Here is a 22134-nt window from a genome sequence, read left to right on the forward strand (position 1 = left end):
GGAGGAGCTGGCTTCAAATGCATTACTCAATGGCACTGAAACATGATAATTTTCTTCCACTATAAATTACGTTGAATATTTGAATTTTTAAGTGTCTAAACATAAAAATAAATATAAAACAATTTTTTTTTAAGCTAAAGTGTGAAACATACCTTTCCCCTTTTATTTCTATTTGGAAAAAAAACTTAAAAAATAAAGAATGAAGCTATTTTTAAAATAAATAAATTATAAAGGGGAATAAAACATTTTTCTGTTTATATAAAATTAAAAGCTTTTTTTGATGAATAAATAATAATGCATTTCTGCCTACCCTCCCAGTTCATCTTCCTCCGCCAATGAGTAACGTCCCCGCCCCGCTCACCTCTTACTTGCTTTTATTGCTACAGAGGACAAAAACCTTCCAAGCGTTCCTCCGCTGCAACTCAGTGTTCCAGCGGACTACCCGGAACAAAGCCCTTACTGGGCTGAACACGCTGACCACTACGGTAATTAGCGCTGCGCTCTCAATCACTTGCTCAGTATATACAGTGTATCACAAAAAGTGAGTACACACCTCGCATTTCTGAAGATATTTTAAGTATATCTTTTCATGGGACAACACTGACAAAATGACACTTTGACACAATGAAAAGTAGTCTGTGTGCAGCTTATATAAAGAGTTAATTTATTTTCTCATCAAAATAACTCAAAATATAGCCATTAATATCTCCACCCTTGGCAACAAAAGTGAGTACACCCCTTAGAAACTACATACATCCCTAAATGTTCAAATTGAGTACTGCTTGTCATTTTCCCTCCAAAATGTCATGTGACTCGTTACAGGAGTGCTGTCAGTATTGCAACAGCAGGGTACCCGCGGGTTATTAAAAGTATTAAAAAAGAACTGAATTTAGTTTTCCATTATTAAAGGTATTAAAAGTATTAAATTAGCTCTCGTAAGTGTGGAATTTTTTCACCGTGGTTTTAATTTTCAAGAACATCTCAGTGCAACCTAAATTATATCCGTGACAAAGTTTTTTTTTTTTTTAAAATCCATAACGAAGATGACGCGTAGAATTTTTACGATGCACCGCACCTTGTGCGTGCGCGCCGTTAGCATCATTAGCATCAACATCACAACAGCAGGCAATTGCACAGTACTGTGTGCTAACGCAAGGAACTGCTCAGATGCCATAGTTCGACGAAAGCCTCAACAAGACAAGTCCAAACAGTTGGACCAGCATGTGAGGTATTGGATCGGCGACCAGGTCGCATCCAGATACTTTGGGTCGCAGTTTATGGTCATGCGAAGGCAGTGGACCTGCTTAACATTTCAAAGTAAGTTGACAATTTCTCCAATTAAAATGTGTTAGATGCAATAATGTATTTCTGCACGGTTTGCCTTTCGAATGAATGTGAATTTCGCAGTTTTAACTCGAGTTAGCCATGTTCAATGGGGTATTGGCAGGTGCACTAGCCTTAGCATGGATAAACCGGAGTCGTAGATTCACCATCACTCTCAGATACACAACACGGTTGACACGGTCTATTTTTGGAACGAGTGCGGGGTAACGTTGATCTGAATAACATGGCATGGTGATAGGCAAATTATAATGTAGGTGATAGTAAAACCCCTTACTTCCGGGTTCGTCCCCTTTCAGGCTCGAACTTAGGAAACGTGATTATTTTGTCAAATATACAACATATAAATTCTTTTTTCATGCTTTATTTGTTGGACAATGTTTAATTACTTTGTGACCCTATTTGGCATGTTATGAAATTACTTCACATTACTGCTTTAAGGCCTTAAAACAGGGTTTCAGACTGGACCAAATGGTTGCATTTTGCGACTAAAATTGGAGCCAGTGCGAGTATTTTTTTTTTCCCCATACATTTTATGTTTATGTATACAAGCCTATAGTCAGCTATTCACTATAATTTGTGATCATTTGATCAAAATTTGTGACTGAATAAGTAGTCCACACTCGGAAAATGATGAATCAAGTGATTACTAGAAAGGGGATTTTCGTAGGTATATTGGGTAACTGCAGTGTCTTACAAAAACAAAATGTAGTGATTGGCCATGTCCCTGTTTGCAGGCGCCAACCACTTCCTGCAGGCGGTTCACAGGACGTTGGCGTCCAAGCTGCTGCAACTTCCCGACAAGCACTCACTGACAGAAGTTCTGCACACGTGGGCGCAGAGCGTCCACCAAGCGCGTTTGTCCGCCGCGTGAATGCACGACCACAACCGGAGGCGGACCCGAAGGCAATCTTTTTTTTTTTTTTTTCTTCAATAAATAAAAACTATTTTCATGACAGAAGACAAGCATTGCATTTTATATATGTATGACAAAGTTTTATTCACATTGATTAAAAAAAAAAAAAAAGTCTTAAAAATGTAGAGAGAAGGCTCTATAGGACACATTGGTGAACACGTCAACATGTTGGCTGCTTCCTGCCACGGTCAAAACCTGAAACAACAACATGATTGATGCACAAAGAAACAACTGCCACACCATATGAAATAGTCACTGGAATAGACCAGTGCTTCTCAAAGAGTACCACATAGTAGTACGCCAAAGACTGAATTAAATGTTCAAATGACTAAATTGTAATCCACTACAATGCATTTATCAAGTACATTTCAGTTATATTCAACTTGAACTACACACGACAATGTTTTATAAAGGGTTCTTTTCAAATATTAAAAACAAATGTTATACCACTTAATGTTTCAGTGCCAATGACGGCGCTAGACGTCCAATCCATCTAGCGCAGTCAATGGCAGCCAATAAGCTGATGTTGGCCCTTATGTTAGTATTCAAACGTCCATGTTTTTTGAGGTGCTACTTTCTGTAAATAAATGAGAACGACAGAAATAGACTAAAGATTTTAATCCCTTGTGAACGCACTACAAGTATGGTAACAAAGAGTCATGGCCAATGAAGCTTTTGAAAAGCAAATTGGGCAAACTGCTTCAGAAATAGGTTCAGTCCATTAAGCTTCATTACCAGTGACCTTTACTGGAAAAAACTAAAACTTTAGGGGCTTTCAATGCATCTTTCCAATGAAGTTTGATGCACACAGGAAAACTGATTTAGATGTGTCATTTCGTCATCCTCTGAAAATAATACTTTTTTTTTTTTTTTTTTTTAAAGAAAACATGAAACAATAAACGAAACCCTCATTACATTATATTGATGAATATTTTCATTTCAGGGGCAGAATTGCTTGATCCATTTAAGTAAGAATGTGGCCAATTCGAAGTGGCTCAATCTTGGTCTCATCTGACCAAAGCACACGGTCCCAGTTGAAGCCTGTATTTTTGTGTGAGACCAAGATTGAGCTTTTTGGCAACAAACACTCTAAGTGGGTCTGGCGTGCCACGAAAGATGCGCATGCTGAAAAGCACCTCATACCCACTGTGAAGTATGGGGGTGGGTCAGTGATGCTGTGGGGCTGTTTCACTTCCAAAGGCCACAGGAACCTAGTTAGGGTGCATGGCATCATGAATGCTTTGAAATGCCGGGACATTTTAAATCAAAATCTGTTGCCCTCTGCCCGAAAGCTGAAGATGGGTCGTCACTGGGTCGTTCAGCAAGACAATGACCCTAAACATATGGCCAAATCTACACAGAAATGGTTCACCAGACACAAAGCCATCTCAGTCCCCAGACGTTGTTTTGTTGGCAAAAGGGGGTTGTACAAAGTATTAACACCAAGGGTGCTAATAATTGTGACACACATTATTTGATGTCAAATAATGTTTTCTTTATGTGGGATTTTTTCCCCACTGAATTAATGCACTTGTATTGAAGGTTGGATTTTTCTTTTTTTTTTTTCCATTAAGGTCCCATATTATTTGAATTAAAAAAATATTAGAAGCTAAAAAACACATCTTTTTCAGGGGTGCCAATAATTATGGAGGGCACTCTATCTTATCAGGAGCGATCACATTTCAGAACGACCTCTCTTCCTACCTTTCTCGTTAATAATCAAACAAAATAGATTTCTCAGCAAGTCAACTGCAAAACGCACACGAACCACGACGACGTCATATGTCACGTGATTTGAAGCAAGCTCCAGAGCAGTCGTTCAATATAAACATACTTCATCGATTCGGAGCACGTTTTCGAAGATTCAGTTTCAAGCTGCCATCACTAGTAACAAAGGTTTGTTGTAAGTGCCAAATTACCAGAGGTTCACAGGTAATAATAGTTCCGTGCGAATAGGAATAAAGCAATTTTTGAGACCCTATGAGAAGCCACTTGCCACAATGGCAATTTGGAATCTGACTTTTTCAATGAAGGAATGCACTTTTTTTTTTTTTTTTTTTTTTTTTAATAATGTGACTAATACCCTCAAAAATGCATTATTTGCCGCTAGAGATTGGTAATATGGCCTAAAAATTATATCACGATATTTCAAGAAAATTTGCAATATTTTTGACAAGACTGGAACAAAAATGCTGAAAAATGTCATTTCTGCTTCACGTTGACAGCATTTTTATGGCACACAATATTTATGCCACCCTTTATTTACACAATTACACTACAATGTAAATAGCGCAAATAGTAGTCAACTGTTACAACAGTTTAAATACCGTATAACAATTCATAATTAGATTTTTAGTTTTTACATTTCAGCATTTAAGAGCAAGGAACACCCAGGATGTCAAAGTTGCAACCAGTGGCATTTGTAGCCCACGTTCTTAAGCGGATTTTAAGAGGGGGCCAGGCCCCCTGGTGGCCGAAAAGTATTATTGCATGAAATTGACTTTCCTTTGTATATAAAAGTTGTAAAGCAATAAAACTGCAACAAAAATGAATGAAATCAACAACAACAAAAATATTTAAATGCATTATTATTATATTTTTATAATGCCGTCAAAATTATTTTGTCGAACAGATCATGTGACTAGCACCTTAAATGGTCATTTGCTTTATATATAATTTTCAACAACAAAAAATTAGGCGTATATTTTTCTTTTTTTGATTGAATAATACAGACACAAATCTACCTCCATATGGCTCCGCCTAGGGGATACAACTTTTGACTGGAGTAACTACACTGGCACGACACCGGCAGGTGTACCACATTCAATGGATGACGATCTTGGCGAAAAGTATTGCCTAACCAGCCTGATCTAGAATTCCACTCAAGAATGATGGGAAACAAAAAACGCTCATTGACAACTTATTATTATAAATTTTCTTGTAAGTTCATTTTTTTGCTGTGACTGCGTTTCTGGGTCATCAACATGTTGTGCCTCCCTGCCCCAAAAGTCAAACTCAGCCTATGCCCGTGTTGTCATTGTTGCGTCACTCTAGTGTGCTGCTGATGTCGTCATGTCACTGCAGCCTGACTATCGCGATATTTCTATCGTGCTCTGAAATACACCGGCAATATTGGCAACTGTGTGATTTGGAAACGTGACTTGTCTTGTTAGCATCTTGTTAGCGAACAAACTGACTGTGAGGAACTGAATGGGCTTAAATGTGATGGCTTATACCTGGTGTTCAGTACTGTTGGTGTTAAGGGCCAGACTGTTGACGTTGTTGGGCGTGCACGGGATCTGAGCCTTAACCTGACCCCCCAGCAGGCAGTGCGACACCGTGGGACCTTGGCCCACCGCCAGAATCTGCATAGGGATGGACATGCGTTTTGGCTAGTGTTAGTCGGAGTATCGGAGGCGAGTATCTTTTGTTGCTCTCACCATGTCCTGGTAGAAGAGTGCTTGCCGCTGCCACCCACTCAGCCCGAAGACTGATGTCGGCGTAAGAGAGCGGAGGTGCCAAAGGGAAAGGGATGGGCCTCCACCGCACAGCTAAAAGCCACAACCACAATCACCGCCGTGAGCACAACACGTTCCAAAAGTACAGTGAACCACTGCGTAGTCATGATTCAAATTGTCATACGGTGCCACTTGTCTGCACATGTCGGTCCCGAAATTAGCAACCACTAGCAGAAGTTCACTGTAGCCCTTTTGTTTTCTTTTCTCACCATCCAATCGGAGTCGGTCGTCAAACAGCTGATCCACTTGCCAAACTGAGGGCGGGCACATTTCTGCCAAAACAGGTGAAAATGTGAGCCGACGCCAAGCCCGCCACTGCGTGCCGACGTGACAACGGTGTCTTACTTCGTACTTGTGCACATCCACACGGTGGACGCAATCGGACGTTCTGCAGTCTGCACAGAGGACACGCAGCCGGAACATTTCATGGAGTGAATCGGAAAGATGTGATCAGGAACTAAACGTGCTTCCCAACATTCTTTGCGCCCCAAATATACTTCAGGCCTCACCCCAAATCCTGACGGTGCCGTCCTCGCTGCCTGATAGAACCTCCCCCTCACGTTCTCTCACACTCAGGCATTGGACGTAGTCCGAGTGTCCCTCAAAGACGGACTGAGGACGCATACGGTCGTCAAAACGAGCCGCAGACGAAAGATGCTCTCTGGCTCAGGCTCACCTTGAATTTGCCGTGTTCCAGGTCCAGGACGTGAACATTGTTGTCACCGCCGCCAAACACCACGCTGTTGTCCTGACACCAACACACACACAAATGCGATGGTTTCTAAAATGTCCTTGATCTTTAGAGGTGGGAATCTTTTGGCACCTTATCGATTCGATTACGATTCAGAGGCTCCGATTCGATTATAAATCGATTCTTGATGTTACCCCCCCACTTTTAATGTTTTGTACTTTAGTTTCAAAATTGTTCAAAAATCCTCTCAGGCTAAACCAAACTAATATTTCAGTATCATGGTAACAGTTTAAAACAGTAAATAAAATACTCAAGTCCCATTCTGTATCAGCAGCTTTAAACTACATTCAATTAATTTAATGATGTGAATTAACCGTTAAAGTTGTTAAAATTCTCCCGTTATTCCATAATTTCCCTTCTGTCTACTTTTGACACGTCAAAGTTTTAAAATTGTTTCATCATTTAAAGTCAGCCACTGTGGGAAAGCAATTATTTCTAAATAAAAATGAATAACAAATTATCCTTAGCACTTGTTGTATTTTGTTCACATACTAAATTACTAACACAAGCACATTCATATCTTTGTCTTAACCCTGTAATGCCTGCAATATGAAGCAATTGTCAGAGAATCACAAAATTTGAAAAATAAGGTTTGACTGAAACCTTTTTCTCAAATTTGTAAAGAAGAAAATAAGTGCAATAAGCGCTCTAATATCTATAACCCTTGCTAAATCATTTTTTTCCCCCTCATGGAACCTGCAGATGCATGAGATGACTTGCATCCATTTTTTTTTTTTGAGGAAAGATATTTCAAAATTCTCAAAATCATGAAATTCTAAGTGTACCAAGAAAGGCAAGAAAGGGTTTTAAGCAAATAGCCATTGAATTATTAACACTGTTGACCTCTTGGGCTTCTAGACCACTTGATGGAGCCATAGAGTAGAGCAGGGCGGTAAACCGAAAATTTACCGTCACCGAAATTTTTAACGATGACCGACGTAATTTTGACCATGTCGGTAAATTCGGTAAATTAATAAAACAAGAAAATATAGTCTTTTCATCCCGCTTTGATTCTGTGTTGTTCGTCTATGTTCATTCCCCTTTAAGAAAGCAGTCAATGGGCTTACGTAGAGAGTCACGTGATCATCAAGAAGCCAATCAAACAAAAGCCTGGTAAGCTAACGCTAGCAGCTAACGCTACAAGCAAAACGTGATGGAGTGTGGCTTAAGGGAGGTTCACCAAACTTTCACCCGACATTTAGTAGACTCTTGGTGGCATCCAGACGGGCTTTCACCCGCTGTCCTCCCTTGTTCTCACGATTTCCAGAGATGGTGCTTTCAGTGCTTTCTACGGTAGCCAGGCTAACGCTAGCTAGCAGCTAACGCTACAAATGAACGTGATGCAGTCGGATAGCGGCTCTAACCTTGTCGAAACGGCTGAACTTAATGAGTGGATTGGGCACGGACAGCATCTAGCAACTACTATGTGGCGTTATTTTGTATCTGTCTGTGTGTGATTCCTCTGATAGCTTTTGTGATGGTAAAGCATTCAGCATAAAGTACAATCCAACAGCGAAACTTATAATGACCGACAAAAGGCCCCAGCTATTTTTCTGTATGTGCTTATTTCTGTGTCATTATTGCTATCATAAAATCTTAAGCGTTTCATTTGAAGAAGATCAATATAGCTTTAATGTGTGTGTGTCTCTCTCTGTTTGTTTGGGGGTTCATTTGTACGTGCATTTATTTAAAAAATGAATTGGGGGGGGGGGGACCTGAAACCATAAAGTAAACACTTGTATTTAATAATTATGTCACAGCAGCCATTAACAATAAGTTGTCTTTTTGAAGTGTTCTGTTCAAGCTGCAAGTCATTTGTGTTACAATTACATGTTTGCACAGGCATATTGATTTTGATAATGTACATTGTTCAAGTCATACACGCTGTTATAAATGTTCATACTTGAATTCTTATTGCTTACAATACATTTTTATAAACTTAATGTTTAGACTGCATGTACAATTGTTAAATACAGTAAATGAAATTGAATGCTGGTAAATAAATCAACAAGAAACAGTTAATCTGTATTTCATGCATTGATTCAGATTTTCAAATTATATAACAGTACGCTTGGGCGAATTTATCGTCATTTATCGTTATCGAGATAAATCTGCTCAATTTATCGTGATACATGTTTAAGGCCATATCGCCCAGCCCTACCATAGAGTAAATGAAGCACCGTGAAGCTTTGCTACATGTGCAAACCAATTGGCTGCAAAGCTTCATTGCTTCATGAGGCTTCATTTGGCCATCACTAGTATACGTCCAATCTATTTGAAGTGGGAAGGATGGCAGCGAATGAACGCTGCCACCCTCCCACTCCAAATGGATTGGACGTCTACTAGTGCTAAACTCATTCCAATTCACAGCAGAAGCTTGTTTTTCTGTTTATTAGTTTTTTGTAGAATACCCTAGAATGATTTCCTGACCAATGCATCAAAAATCGTTTTATCGCTATATCATCAGATCGTTATCGTGAGCTTTGTATCGCAAAAAGTATCGTGAGGTACCAAGAGGTTCCTACTCCTATTGAAAAGTAATGCTCAAGTCGCTTCAGATACTCACTCGGGGATTCACGACCATGGCATTGATCTCTGGGATCTCCATGCTGCCTCTAAATAAGGAGAAAGAAGGCACATCAAGAAATCCTCTCATAGCTGGCCATGGGCTGACAGGAGCTCACTTGTATTCGGGTCGCTTGGTCCATGCCGCTTTGACATTCTAAAAGCAAAAGCGACAAAGCGTAAGGGTGAGTTAGCTGGTGCAAAGCTCCCTCGACTAGCAAGGATACCTTCTTGATGAGGTCGGCCCAATTCCAGGCGCTGACCGAACCGTTGCCTGCGCTTAGAAGTTGCCCACCAAACGACTCCAGACAGAACACCGGACCGTCGTGAGCTAAAATAGACAGATGGTCAAACGGAGACGCGAACATATAGACACTTTTATTAGAACCGTGGTTACCTGGAAATGTTAACACGGGCTTTCGTCCCGCCTCTGATCCATCTGGACTCAAAGCTGCGCACAGACTGTCAGGACAGCATAAATCTTTATCGTAATCTTTGCCACCATCATTGCATCGCTCACCTAAAGATGCCGATCTCTCCGTAGTTGTTTCCCGCTGCCAGGTAGCGTCCGCATGGCGAAAAACTTTGAGAGTACACAGACATGTGCAGCAACTGTGGACACATGGTAACTGCTCATCAACACACACTTCACATTGACATCTCGTGTTCACTTATCGCAACGGTCAAATAGCTTGGAATTTGTTTTTCCATTAGCATGAAAGTTGTTAAGAGTCAAAATGTGTTTACAGTATCACAAAAGTGTGTACACCCCTCACATTTCTGCAGATATTTAAGTACATCTTTTCATGGGACAACAATGACAAAATGACACTTTGACACAATATAAAGTAGTCTGTGTGCAGCTTATATACCGTATTGGCCCGAATATAAGACGGCCCTGATTATAAGACGACCCCCTCTTTTTCAAGACTTCAAGAAGTTTGAAAAAATACATTTTGAACACCAAATTAATTTTTATACAGAAAATAATTACAGTACATCCGAAACATGATTATAACAATATATTTGAGAGAAAAAACATGTTATTTTGCCTTATTCAAATCTTAATATCTGAACATTTAAATATATAAAGTAAAGTGCAATCACATTCGTTTTCTGGTTTTTGAAATGTAAATAAACCAATCTATTGTGATAAAACATCAAAATTGCAATAACTGCATTAACCATCAAAGTGAAGTCTAACTGTAAATGTAGTCTTGAAACAAATCTGAATATGGAAAAATATTGCAATAAAATAATGAAAACTGGTTAAATTAAAAAGACTAGCTGAGATCTGTCATGACAGAACATCGCTTCAATGATATCTGGCGCCATCGAGCGTCGTGAATGGGGAAAGTAGCGGAGATCTGTCATGACAGAACATCGCTTGAAATATATCTGGCGCCACCTAGCGTCGTGAATGAGTATAATGTCTAGACCGCGAATATAAGACGACCCCCTTTTACAGTGTTATTTCAATGCAAAAAACACTGTCTTATATTCGGGCCACTACGGTAATAGAGTTCATTTATTTTCCCTTCAAAATAACTCAAAATATAGCCATTATATAGCTTTCTTGTGTACAGTCTTCAGAAGAGGCTTCCTCCTGGGTTGACAGCCATGCACAACAATTTGATGTAGAGCGCGGCGTATGGTCTGAGCACTAACAGGCTGACCCCCCCACCTCTTCAATCTCTGCAGCAATGCTGACAGTAGTCCTGTCACGAGTCACATGGCATTTTGGAGGGAAAATGACAAGCAGTACTCAATTTGGACATTTAGGCACGTACGTTTTTCATAGGGGTGTACTCACTTTTGTTGCCAGGGGTTTAGATAATAATGGCCATATTTTGAGTTATTTTGAGGGGAAAATAAATTCACTCTATTATATAAGCTGCACACAGACTACTTTCCATTGTGTCAGTGTCATTTTGTCAGTGTTGTCCCATGAAAAAATATACTTAAATATCTGCAGAAATGCGAGGTAGTGTACTCACTTTTGTGATACAGTGTAACACACTGGGGTGATTCGCATAAAAGCTATACATCACAGTAATGAAGGACACTTACCAAAGCAAGCTTAAAATAGCAGAATGCTATGACTCGGTAATTATTTTCATCAAGAGTTTAAGCTCCCCAATATCTTATACAATATATGTAGGAATTGATTAATGTCTAAAAACATATAATATTACTAGGGTTGTTCTGATCATGTTTTTTTGCTCCCGATCCGATCCCGATTGTTTTAGTTTGAGGATTTGCCGATCCCGATATTTCCCGATCCGATTGCTTTTTTTTTTTTTTTTCCTCCCGATGCAATTCCAATCATTCCCGATAATTTTTCCCGATCATATACATTTTGGCAATGCATTAAGAAAAAAATGAATAAAACTCGGACGAATATATAAAAATAAAAAAAATATTGATAAGGTGTCCCGAGCCGATCACGTCACTCTATGCCCTTCCCTCTCCCTGCTCTTTGTTGTTCAGGCAGTGCACTGGAGTAGCTTATTAAAGTTAACGATGATTGATAGACGTCTTCTGTTTGATCTTGCCACACATCCCTGGAAGCCTCAGCGTCAAAGCGCCACATGCATCAATCATCGTTTAACTTGTTAAACAGTTGCTGTGGCATCTCATTGTGTGTAAGTGAGGAGATTTTGCAGAGTTGAGTGGACTCACTCAATGAAGCATTTAGTAAAGACAAGCATTCTTATACTTTCTTCTTGTTTAAAAATAATTCAGTGGGACAGTAACACGTCTTATACAGCACCTTTCAAAAGTTTCGGGGTCACCCAAACAATATTGTGTTTTCCTTCAAAAATCACACTTTTATTTTTCAAATGAGTTGCAAAATGAAAATTCAAGAGTCAAGACATTGACGAGGTTAGAAATAAGGATTTTAATTTGAAATAATCAGTTTCTCCTTCAAACTTTGCTTTCATCAAAGAATGTTCGCTTAGCAACAATTATAGCTTTGCAGACTTATGGCATCCTAGCTGTTAATTTGGTGAGGGAATCTGAAGAAACTTCACTCCACACATCCAGAAGCACCTCCCACAAGTTGGATTGGCTTAATGGGCACTTCTTGCGTACCATATGGTCAAGCTGCTCCCACAACAGCTCAGTGGGTTTGGGATCTGTTGACTGTGCTGGCCACTCCATTAGAGATAGAATACCAGCTGCCTGCTTCTTTCCTAAATAGTTCTTGCATAATTTGGAGGTGTGCTTTGGGTCATTGCCATGTTGTAGGACGAAATTGACTCCAATGAAGCATTGTCCACAGGGTATGGCATGGCTTTCCAAAATTGAGTGACAGCCTTCTTTATTTAAAATCCCGTTGATGTTGTACAAATCTCCCTCGTTACCAGCACCAAAGCAACCCTAGACCATCACATTACCTTCACCATTGTTGACAGATGACATCAGGCACTCTTCCAGCATCTTTTCAGTTGTTTTGTATCTCACAAATGTTCTTCTTTTTGATCCAATGTCCAAACACCTCAAACTTTGATTCGTCTGTCCATAACAGTTTTTTCCAATCTTCCTCTGTCCAATGTCTCTGTTCTTTTGCCCATATTGATCGTTTCATTTTATTAGCCTGTCTCAGATATGGCCTTTTTTTTTTACCACGCTGCCCTGAAAGCCAGCATTCCGGAGTCGTCTCTTCACTGTCGTCATTGACACTGGCGTTTTACGGGTACTATTTAATGAAGCTGCTAGATGAGGACCTGCAAGGCATCCATTTCTCAAACTAGAGACTCTTATGTACTTGTCTTCTTGCTTGGTTGTGCAGTGGGGCCTCCCACTTCTCTTTCTAATCTGGTTACATCATGTTTGTGCTGCTCTCTGAAGGGAGTGGTACACAGCGTTATAGGAAATCTTCAATTTCTTGGCAATTTCTCTTATGAAATAGCTTTCATTTCTAAGAACAGATTGTCAAGTTTCATGGGAAAGTTGTCTTTTTCTGGCTATTTTCAGAGTTTAATCAAACCCATAAAGGTGATGATCCAGATACCCAATTAGCTCAAAGGGTAAACCACCTAAACTGTTTTGAGCTGTGCCAACATAATTGCACAAGGTTTTGTAATCATCCATTATCCTTCTAAGGCAGGGGAAGCCAATGTCGGTCCCCGAGTGCCCCTATCCAACTTGTTTTCCATGTCTCCCTCCTCCAACACACCTGACTCAAATAATCAGGATCATTATCTGGCTCCTGCAGAGCTTAATGATGAGCTGATCATTTCATTGAGGGGTTTTAAAGGAGGGCGACATGGAAAACAAGCTGGATGGGGGCCCTTGAGGACCGGACTTGGCTACCCCTTTTCTAAGGCAACGAGCAAGCACAATGTATAGTCATTTACCACATTAATAATGTATAGAATGTTTTTCTGATGAGTTTAATGGTATTTCCATTGAAAAAAAAACTTTTTTTTTTTTTCAAAAAGGAGGGAATTTCTAAGTGACCCTAAACTTTTGAACGGTAGCGTATATATCTCTTTCCAATGCTAAATCTGAATAAATACATTTAACGCTTTCTCTCACACGCACACACAACTTGGTGGGGGGGGGGTGGCGCTACTTCGCGGTTTTTCACTTATCGCGGTGGGTTCTGGTCCCTATTAACCGCTAAAAACGAGGGATCACTGTAGTAAAAAGTCATGGGGGGAAAAAAAAGACCACTTGAATTTCTTGTGGTGCCACTAAAAAGGCAAGATTTTTTTCGCATAACAATTGCATAGCTATTGAAAGAACTCAAATGATTTTGCTTTATGATCAGAAAAAACATGGAAATATTACTTGTATTCCAAATGTACAAGGAACTGAAGAATCAAGCGCTTCTAGAAATTAGTTTCATAACTATTTTTTAGACACAATGTTTGCTGTGTGTCAATTAGGAATTAGGAAACGACCTTGTGTTCATTTGTGAAAATATAATTGAAATGAGAAAACATGATGCATAAAAAGCGAAATGAGGTTTACCTCGACAGGACCCATCGTTGCGTTGATTCGCTTGGAGGACGCGTTCATATGACGTCACCGGACTATGCATTGTGGGAAATGAAGTAAGACGCTTGACATTTCCATACACTTGCTGTTTTGTTTTACTGGCCGCTAAAGCGCTACTGAGTGCTTGTTTTTGAACGCGCATATTGGTTTTCATTTGCAATCTGTGCAACATGACAACAAAAATAACAATGGCGAATTGTTGAATGTGTGCAAAACAAAGAAAGTCTCTCGGGTGACGAAGCCAAAATGGCGCTCCTCTTTTTCCCGCTCGGCTCGGCTCGGGAAAACTCGGTTCGGCTCGGCTCGGCCTCAGCCTGTGTGAGCCAGTGTGGAAAATGAAAGTGCTTAAAAACAAACAGACGGCAAATTGGCGTGCTTTGTCGGCTTTTGCAGCTGGTCCTTGTGCCGTGCGATTGATGACGCGGTGCGCGGCAGGAAGTGTTTCGTCGTCGTCGTCGTCGTAGCGGCGGCGGCGGCGGACAGCCGAGAGGCGAAAGTAGACTACTGTGGATTGGAAAAGCAGCCCATGCGAGCCGAGCAAGTAAACATGACTCGTCGCTGACGGTGCAACGTTTCGCCTTTGCATCCGCACGCCGGGCCACCTCGCTTCATTGGGCGGGCGGCGGAGGCCGGCGGAGGGGTAAGTTGAAGGCTGCCGTGTCCTGAACCAGCTCCCTTTTTTTACCCCCCTCAACGGGGGCCGCACGCCGAGGGTCGACATCTTTGTGTAGCTGCGGGGCTAGCTCGGTGGCTAACGATTGAGCTAACATGGCCGTCCACCGACGGTTGCCGTGCTCGTAAATCATCAGTTAGGCTAACAACTGGGGTCTCGTGTCTATTACTGTTGGTCGTGTTTGATTGTTTGTTTGTTTGTGTGCTTGCCTCCTGTCGAGCGAACTGACGAGCCTGCTGCCAACGAGCTAGCCTACCAGGTCACTAACGTTCTCGGGTTGCTTGTGCTTTGACGGGCTCGACGTTTGTTTTTTTTTTTTTTTTTTTTTTTTTTAAGGTGAACATGTTCTTAAGTGCAGGTGGGCGCGTTGCCCGAGGGTCGCGCAAGCGATTTGTCCTTGCGCCGCCCATGGAACCGCTGCCTCGGTTGCGGCAGCAGTGCTCCGCAAATAGGAGCTGTGCAGCGGGGAAGATGCCGGGCTTGCGTCCGGCAGATGCGTGCTGGAGTTGGGCCAAGGTCAGCCCCCTCCTCCCTCTCCCATCTTTCCCCTTCATTGCGCCAGCACGTCAATCAAACAAGACCACTGACAACTTTTCAAAGTCAGGAACAACACGAGTATTTTACTTGTGTTGTTTCCTTAAATGTTGCCATAGAAACGCTCATGGAGCCGCTACACAAAATGCTATGTTCAGAATTCAACGTTCCCTCGTTTTTCACGGTAATGGAGGCTAGAACCCGCCGCGTTAAGTGAAAAACCGCGAAGTAGCGCACCCCCCCAAATTATTATTATTTTTTTTGTGCGTGTTCAATGTATTTATTCGGAAGAGATACATATAAGACATGTTTGTTTTACATTTCCCCCCAAAGTATACTGTAATTAAAAAAATGTATATAATTTTTTTTAAATAAATGTTTTTTTAAGCACTTCTAATGTAATAATGTTAAAATGTTTTAAACATGTTACTGTCCCACCAAATTATTTTTAAACAAGAATAAAGTAGTACGAAAATGCTTGGCTTTATTAAATGCTTCATAGTGAATCTACTCCAATCCTTTCAAGCTGCTCACTTACACACAATAAGTTGCCACAGCAACTGTTTAACAAGTTAAATGATGATTGACGCATGCAGCGTCCGTGAAGTCAGTGACTAGGGTTGGGCATGGTTTGAAATTGAACCATTCCGGTTCCGATTCCACGTTTCGATTCCGGTTCTGAACAATTCCAATTCTTTTAAGTGGCAGGGTCACAAAAAAAAAAAAAAAAAATCCAGGGTCCAAAAAATTGCATCGTTTATATTAAAGTCTTAACTTCTCGTCGTTTTTTGAAATTAAATAAACTTCTCACAGGGCTAATTATAACTTGGATATAAATATCAGTCTTTAAACTCGAGAATTTTTTTTCAGCTTGGAGGTCAGGGCATCAAAACAAGGTATCGAAATTTAAAAATTCGAACGATTCCGGGAGCATCGGAGTGTTAGAACTGGTTCCCATCGATGCCCAACCCTATCCGTGACTCTGGCAAGATCAAACAGAAACATCTGTCAACATCGTTAACTTTAATAAGTATCTCTACTGACCTGCCTGACGAACAAAGAGGAAGGAGTGAGAGTGAGACTGTGATCGGCACGGGACAGCTCATTTATGTTTTTGTGTTTTAAAAAAAAAAAAAAAAAAAAAAATCCACGATGGACTGAGGGTGCGACGTGGCGAGGGATCACTGTGATTTATAACTCACTGATTTAACTAATGAAATGATCAAGAATTTGTTATAACTTAGTTTTTTATAACTTCGTTATAACTATAATTAAATGTTATTCCATAATTTTTTTGGCTACCACTGACGGCAAAGATGTCCAATCCCTTTTGACTAAGAAGTCTGGCGGCACCTCAGTCGCGCAAATCCGGCACCCAATAGCCGACAATGTGAAAAGCAAGGTCTCTAAACACAAAATTGCTCCCAGTGGTCATCAGTGTTGTTTTTGGCAGTCCTCTTTAATTTTTGTTTTAGTGTTTGTCTTTTGGACATTAATATTTATTAGTCTTAGTCATAATTTAGTCATCTCAAAACGTGTTTGTCTTCGTCTAGTTTTTGTTGACGAAAACGCAATACTAATTTCGTCTAGTTTTTGTAGACGTTTACTAAAAATGTATGAACTGTATGTAAAAAAAAAAAAAAAAAAGTCTGAGATTTGAGGTTAAGGGGATGCTCGCCGTTGGCATTAGTTGAATGCTATGCTAACGCTATGAGTTACATTTAGTGTGTGATGATCACTCAGTACAGACCTTTAAAGGCTAAAGCAACATTGCATATTCTCTCTGGCCAGGATAAGAAAAAAAAATCTTGCCGTGTGGTCAAGCCTTGAGGCCTGGAGAGGACACTGCACTGGTCTGTGTGGGGGGGTGCTGTTCGTCACATGAGTGACACAAGCAGACACTGCTACGATGCAGGATAACTACACATAAAGTATTACACTTTGTGAACATGTGACGGAAACTTGCACATTTTCGTCTCGTCAGACGAAAACTGGCATTCGTCTTATTTTTTCGTGTCCAAAATACATTTTTAGCTCGTTATCGTCTCGTCATCTGCATGAAAAAAAGTGTTCGTTGACGAAATATTGCGTTGTTGTCATTGTTGACGAAAACAACACTGGTAGTCAAGTTAGCAACTTGGCAGCAGCAACGCCCACTTGAGTATAAATGTGTGTATGAATGGATTACTGTGGACCTGTAAAACTTGGGGCTCGCTAATTCCTCACCATTTACTTGATTTCCAAGTCAGGCTTGTGAAACTCACGGAAAACGTGATCATTTCTTTTCCGTTTCACTTAATATGCATTATGACATCCCCTCTCTCCGCACCCTTCTTGTCTCTGTAGTAACGCCTCACATGCCACCTGCCAGGGGCGTGGCCCGATTGGCTGTTGGGCAGAAGATGGCTGGCAGTGGTGCATTCAACTGACAAGCAGAGCTCCTCCCAAGCGAAAGCCCCTCCCACGCATCCCGATGGTCACCGGCGGTCACGCAGTGGCGACTCCCTCCTGAAAACTGGCGCCAGAGTACTATGGCAATGCATGATATGAGTCGTGCCAAGGGTTTCCCCTGTAAAGAATGTGATATGGTCTGCCCCAGTACTCCAAGTCTTCTAGATCATATGAAAGCGCATTATCAACAAGGAGAAAGTGCACGTTTTGAATGTGAACAGTGTGGACGAATTTTCAAGCACGCGGCTAGTTTGGCCAACCACAAAAAGTCTCACGAAGTGGGCTCCTTCCAGTGTCCTGTCTGCACCCGCACCTTGCCCAACGCAGTAGCCCTCAAGAATCACCTTCGCATACACACCTTGTCCCCGAGTAGTGCTCACGCCGAAGAAGAGAGTGAGGAGGTGCCAGAGGAAGGAGGTCCCCACGAAAGGGACTACGCCCTTAGCCAGGACCTCTCGGACGGTTTCGGGCGTGCGCACTTGAACAACAGTGGCCTGCAGGGCCACGAAGGCCCCAAAAGTTCCCCCGAGCCGGACGACGCTTGGGATCGACCGTTCAAGTGCGACCAGTGCGACAGAACCTACCGACACCACGGGAGCTTGGTAAACCATAAGAAGTGTCATCAGCAAGGAAGTTTTAAGTGTTCTGTGTGCTTCAAACAATTTGGCAACCTGGCTGCCCTCAACAGCCACGAGAGAACTCACTCCAAGTTTAAAAGCCCCGCAGCACCCATGGTGAGCGGCGGTAGTGGTAACGGTGGCGGCGCCGCCCTCCACCAGTCTGAGCGCGGTGGGGGCGGCAGCTCTCAGGTCACACAGAGTGACAATACCAACTCCTGCTTCTGCCACCTTTGCCAAATCTCCCTTCCCAACAAGGCTGACTTTCAGGAGCACATTCTCCTACACAATACCACCTCACAGTCTCTGGGACTGTCCCGGAACTTTCCCGCCATCATGCCTCACAATCTGAGTGCTGTCCGATCTCCGGCGTACACCCCAGCTCTCGGGGACCCTCTACCCCTGCCGCCTTTGCCTGGTGATAAAAGGGGTCCTTACGACCCTATCATGGGCCCACCTGTCAACAATCCAATCTATACGTGCGCGTACTGCGGGGCAGGCCATCCAGACCTAGAGACCCTTAAAGTACACTACCTTACTCATGACCCCCACCCTGCCTCCCACAGCCAGGACGGCTCCCTACTCAACTCAGAAACGCTAAACTCTGGTTCTCAGGGCTCCGTGTCATCATCTTCTGGAGCGCGTGTGGCCCAGTCGGCTTCTCCTGAGGACGGTGAGCGTCGCTTCAAGTGCGGCGAGTGCGGCAAGAGTTACCGGCACGCTGGAAGTCTGGTCAACCACAAGCGCTGTCATCAGACAGGCCACTATCAGTGCACTGTCTGCTGCAAGCAGTACCCCCACTTGGCAGCGCTGCACAGCCACCTTCGAAGCCACAAGGGGCGTTCCTCCAACCAGCCTCTGGGCGATGGCAACGATTGGTTGTCTCCGGAGCCGCTGACGCTCGACTCTCAGCAGAGCTACGTTCAAGAGAGCAGCGGTGCCACCACTCCCATCTCGCTTCCCGGAAACCTCACGGACCCTGCCCACTTTGTACCGGATGGGAGTCATAACAGCGCTTTGGATTCCTTGGAGTTCCACGACCGTTTTGACGGAGGCCCCGCACACCGGCAAGCCGACCGCCACGTGTGCGGCGACTGCGGTGAGATGTACTCCGACGTGTCCGGTATGAAGTCGCACATGTGCACTCGTCGTGGTCAAGCGCCGCCGCCGCAGCAGAGTAACATGCCCAACGGGTTCATTGGCAATATGAACTACCACAATTCCAGCAGTGGCTCCATGACCTCCAGTGGTATGAAGGAGGGGAACGGCCAGCGACAGTACTCCCAGTCCGGAATCAAAAGGATGGGAAGTGCTGACAAGGATGACGACGACGGAGAAATTTACCAATGCTCAGTGTGCGGCAACCATTACGCCAGCCTCCGAGCCCTGCGCAGCCATTTGCGAAGTCACGCCAATAATCCTTCTGGTCCCGGGCCATCCGGCCTGGAGCAGGACTGGAGGATGATCTGCTCCACGTGTGGCCAAAGCTTTGCCAGGAAGCAAGATCTTCTTAATCACCAACTCGCTCACGGCCCCCAGAGGCCGGATGGCCAACAGCAACAAGGCATCGGAGGAGCTTCGCCCAACAGCAGCGACAAGATTGATGGACGCAGCCACATTTGCGTGGACTGCGGCCTGTTCTTTGCTGACCGCCACCACCTGATTACACATCTGTGTGCCGGTAAGAATCGGGCTGGCTCGCTGAGTAAGCAGAGCCTTAACGGGGCCAAAGGGATTTCCGAAGGCGAGGGCCTGGGGGGAGGAGTTGCGGGCGGTAGCCGTGATATTGTTGGAAACGGTCGGCGGTCAGTGGTGGACCAAAGTGACAAACCACACAAGTGTGACCAGTGTGGGCGAGGCTATAGACACCCGTGCTCCCTCCTCAACCATAAAAAGTCCCACAAGACTGGTGTCTTCCGCTGCTTGGTGTGTCAGAAGCGTTACTACAACTTATTGGCCCTCAAGAACCACCAGAGGACTCACTTTGACCTTAAGAGGTATGTATGCCATTTTTTCTCCTCTAGCAACCAGTAATTAGTCAATAGTGGAGCTGCGATCAGTACAAAATCACCTTTACCAATCAAATGTGTAGTAATTAGACATTAGTTTGGCCAACACTACTAGTATTTGATTCCAAAATTCTTTGCAACAAAAGTAAAATCGGTTCTAAACGGTTGTTGTAGAGACATTAGAGCATGTTAAAGATTTTTGATGGGGGGGGGGAAATGACCATAAGTCTGAACAAATCATGGTCTTCATTTATCGCTGCATAGATTGTTGCTTGATCTGATCTGTATTAACCGGCGCTTTTGATGACTATCTGACGTGAAGTATGACTAAATTGATGTGTCTGTTCCAACTGCAGGCACAAGTGTGAAGAATGCGGAAAGGCTTTCAAGATCCAAAAACAGTTGATTAACCACCTGCGTCTCCATGAGGAACACCGGGCCAAAGGTCTGGTCCGGACTGGCCCAAACGGCTCGCGATACCAGCAACCCGGCCTGTCGCAGATGCAGAACATGCGAGGCGAATCATCCAAGGCTCCACCGATGGGTGTCAAGTATGCTCAGCAGGGTTTCAAAAAGCCCTACTCGTCCGCTGGCACATCCCGACCCCAGAAATTTGACCCGGCTGAGAGCGGGAGGCGGCCTTTTGCCTGCGAGGAGTGCGGCAAGACCTACCGGCATGCTGGAAGCTTGGCCAATCACAAGAACCTCCACAAAATTGGCGAGTACCACTGCAATGTGTGTAACTCCACCTACCCCAACAGACTGGCAATGAAGAACCACCTGCGCCTCCACTTTGCCCAAAAAAAGCACAACTGCCAGGAATGCGGCAAGGGTTTCCGTACCCAGAGGCAACTGGCCACGCACACCACGGCGGGCCTGTGCAAGGGCCCACAAGGTCCGGGAGCACAGATGGATTTTGAGTGTGACGGCTGCTGCGAAGGCTTTCCTTCGGCCGAGCAGTTGGCAGCGCACGACTGCCCCGCCCAGCACTTGCCCTCGTCGTCGTCAGCTGGGAGCTCATCCAACGTCAGCGCGGAGAGGAACTCTGTCGACCCAGACTCTGACGAGCGGCCATACACCTGCGACCTCTGCAGCTGCGCTTACAAGCACGCGAGCTCCCTCCTCAACCACAAGCACACGCACAAGACGGGCGATTTCCGCTGCAACTTCTGCGACAAGCCTTACACTAACTACATGGCGCTGCGCAACCACATGCGCATCCACACGCAACGCAAAAAGCACATTTGCCACACGTGTGGGAAGGCCTTTCGCCTGGCCCGCTTTCTGCGCAATCACCAGAAGGTCCACGAGGAGGGTGCCACTCCCTACGGCTGTCCCACCTGTGGGAAGAGTTTCCAGGGGAGGTCCGGTCTTGCACGACACCGCTGCGGGGACAACCAGGTAGGCGTGGATGTCAGGAGGAAGACACCAGGAGCGACGGGAGAGGGCGACGAGTGTCGGTACACGTGAGTTGTCCTCTCTTCTTTGTTATTCTTGGATCATGTCCAAATAGTGAAGATGAATTTAGCTCTGCACATGTCTATTCCAGGTATATGCTCTCCAATCCGGCTTCCTTGGGACCATTCGCGTGCCGGAATTCGGATTTTTCTGAAGTTTGGACAAATTGAATTAGTGGAGAGAACAGTTAAGTCACCCCCGTTTGCTTTTAGTTAGCATCCACTTTGTCTTTGTGTTGCTGATGTTGTGTGTCCTCATATGTGTTAGTGCGCGCGGCCCACCTGTAGACAA

The 22134-nt window shown here is 43.5% G+C and overlaps 3 protein-coding genes across 4 annotated transcripts in view; 2 read left to right on the top strand and 1 right to left on the bottom strand.

Annotated features, from left to right (window-relative positions):
* The window catches only part of med15 (mediator complex subunit 15), a 19073-nt gene extending 16024 nt beyond the window's left edge, over positions 1 to 3049 (top strand). Inside the window, exons 18-19 of the mRNA XM_057817708.1 lie at positions 387 to 485; positions 2079 to 3049. Coding sequence (XP_057673691.1) covers positions 387 to 485; positions 2079 to 2215 — 236 coding nt within the window. The 3' untranslated portion in view covers positions 2216 to 3049. The remainder of the gene's footprint in view (positions 1 to 386; positions 486 to 2078) is intronic.
* Positions 2304 to 14316, bottom strand: thoc6 (THO complex 6). Its single transcript, XM_057817711.1, has 13 exons — positions 14075 to 14316; positions 9612 to 9703; positions 9489 to 9553; positions 9319 to 9422; positions 9211 to 9248; positions 9093 to 9141; positions 6452 to 6523; positions 6285 to 6387; positions 6121 to 6170; positions 5985 to 6047; positions 5698 to 5808; positions 5494 to 5622; positions 2304 to 2452 (listed from the first exon to the last, which is right to left on the bottom strand). Exons 1-13 carry the CDS (start codon positions 14120 to 14122, stop codon positions 2372 to 2374), a joined length of 1005 nt encoding a protein of 334 aa, XP_057673694.1. The 5' UTR covers positions 14123 to 14316; the 3' UTR covers positions 2304 to 2371.
* Positions 14220 to 22134, top strand: part of si:dkey-89b17.4 (zinc finger protein 646) — a 14240-nt gene continuing 6325 nt past the window's right edge. Inside the window, exons 1-4 of one of the 2 annotated variants that reach the window (XM_057817707.1) lie at positions 14222 to 14741; positions 17655 to 20373; positions 20742 to 21851; positions 21935 to 22029. In XM_057817707.1, coding sequence (XP_057673690.1) covers positions 17840 to 20373; positions 20742 to 21851; positions 21935 to 22013 — 3723 coding nt within the window. In that variant the 5' untranslated portion in view covers positions 14222 to 14741; positions 17655 to 17839 and the 3' untranslated portion in view covers positions 22014 to 22029. Of the gene's footprint in view, positions 14742 to 17654; positions 20374 to 20741; positions 21852 to 21934; positions 22030 to 22134 lie in introns of both variants that reach the window. The other variant, XM_057817706.1, reaches the window with a different exon arrangement.

The sequence above is a fragment of the Corythoichthys intestinalis genome, chromosome 16, assembly GCF_030265065.1.
Source record: "Corythoichthys intestinalis isolate RoL2023-P3 chromosome 16, ASM3026506v1, whole genome shotgun sequence".
In the NCBI taxonomy this organism is placed as follows: Eukaryota; Metazoa; Chordata; class Actinopteri; order Syngnathiformes; family Syngnathidae; genus Corythoichthys; species Corythoichthys intestinalis.

Bases quoted from the DNA above. Each gene is read 5' to 3' on its own strand.
- thoc6 (XM_057817711.1), bottom strand. From the start codon at position 14,122: ATGAACGCGTCCTCCAAGCGAATCAACGCAACGATGGGTCCTGTCGAG. The intron at 6,388-6,451 runs GTGAGCCTGAGC...ATGCGTCCTCAG, and splicing joins TGGAACACGGCAAATTCAAG to TCCGTCTTTGAGGGACACTC. The intron at 5,809-5,984 runs GTGAGAAAAGAA...TGTGGCTTTTAG, and splicing joins CGACCGACTCCGATTGGATG to CTGTGCGGTGGAGGCCCATC.